At 56.9% G+C, this 1,412-nt stretch overlaps 1 protein-coding gene across 1 annotated transcript; it reads left to right on the plus strand.

Annotated features, from left to right (window-relative positions):
• Window positions 1–167: 167 nt before the first annotated feature.
• LOC128277180 (protein unc-13 homolog 4B-like) lies at window positions 168–1,276 on the plus strand (the record flags this gene model as incomplete). The annotated part of the gene is made up of 3 exons (XM_053015622.1): window positions 168–495; window positions 562–1,007; window positions 1,083–1,276. Coding segments are annotated over 3 exons (968 nt in total), but the record flags the coding sequence as incomplete, so codon positions are not given.
• Between the last annotated feature and the right edge of the window lie 136 nt (window positions 1,277–1,412).

Genomic DNA, 1,412 nt, shown 5'->3' on the forward strand with positions numbered 1-1,412 from the left:
TGCGCGAAGATCTCGGCGGAGTGCGTAGATTGTGCGCGTGTGTGTGCACCTTCTGTGGGTCCCCCCCGGCCGGTTGGTATAATTCTTCCACGGAAAGGGGAAAAACGAAGCCGAAAGCAAAGTGTGTAGTGACCAACAAATCTAACAAAGAAGCGAACGCACCGAAGAAGCGAACGCAGCGAACGAAGCGACCGATGCAAGGAGACGCTGCGGGCCGTGCTGGACAACGCGATCGACACGGAGCGGAACAAGATTCTGGATCTGGTCGAGAAGCTGGCCCGCAAGATGGCGCCGGCCATGCGGCGGTTCCTGGTTGAGGGGGCCGAGCTGCTGCAGCAGGACTCGAACTCGCTCGATCGGTTGATGATGTACATGGAAGAGTCGCTGTGCGTGCTGAACAGCGAGCTGAACGAGCTCAACTTTGAGCGAGTGCTCGACGCGATCTGGGCCGAACTCACGACGATCCTGTACGATCTGATCCAGAGCAACTTGGACGTAAGTTGGGGTGACTTTTGTGGCGTTCCTCGCCCATTCCTAATCCAGAAACTCTCGTCCCCACAGAAACGCCGGCCTCCGTCGTTCTTCGCCAATCTGCGCGACACGCTCCACCTGATGGTGACCAACTTCAAAACGACGCAGAACCGAGAATCGGAAACCGCGGCCGATAAGGAGTCGCTGGCGCACATTGAGCGGTTGCTGCAGCTGCACGGGTACGAAACGACCGATCTCATCCACCAGTATTACGTAGATAGGCTAGAGGAGCAGAACCGGGACGACGCGCCGGCCACCTACGGCATGCTGACGGTGCAGTGCTTCTTCAAGGAGAACGTCCTCGAGCTGGAGATAGTGAACGCGCGCAACCTCAAGCCGATGGACGGCAACGGGTCGTGCGATCCGTTCGTGCGCGTCCACTTCCTGCCGGAGGAGCGGTTCGTCGGGGTGGCGAAACCGAAGACACAGTGCCAGAGCAAAACGCTGTTCCCGCTGTACGATGAGAAGTTTGTGATGTGCGTACAACTCTCCGGGGGAGGAAGCAATCTGCGAACCTCAATGATGATGTGGCTCACCTTTTTTTTTCACAGAACCTTCAGCCCGGAACAGCGCGCCATTCCGAACGCGCTGATCATGTTCAGCATCAAGGATAAGGACCTGTTCGGTATGTCCAACCAATACCTGGCCGAGTGCTACCTTAGCTTCCAGGAGATCGCCGACATTGCGGGTGACACGGGCAAGATCGAACAGAAGCACCTCATCCTAACACGCCCGACGCGGATGGGTACGAACCGAACTCTCTATCGTAGCTCGGCTATCGATCGCTAACGTCACTTCCGGCTGATTCTTTTTCTTCCAGATATCGACTGCCTCCGTGCGCTCGAGTACCGCCAGGGTGATAAGCAGGCCAAAGATTTTAT

This window comes from Anopheles cruzii, unplaced genomic scaffold (genome assembly GCF_943734635.1).
Source record: "Anopheles cruzii unplaced genomic scaffold, idAnoCruzAS_RS32_06 scaffold04385_ctg1, whole genome shotgun sequence".
NCBI classification, from domain to species: domain Eukaryota; kingdom Metazoa; phylum Arthropoda; class Insecta; order Diptera; family Culicidae; genus Anopheles; species Anopheles cruzii.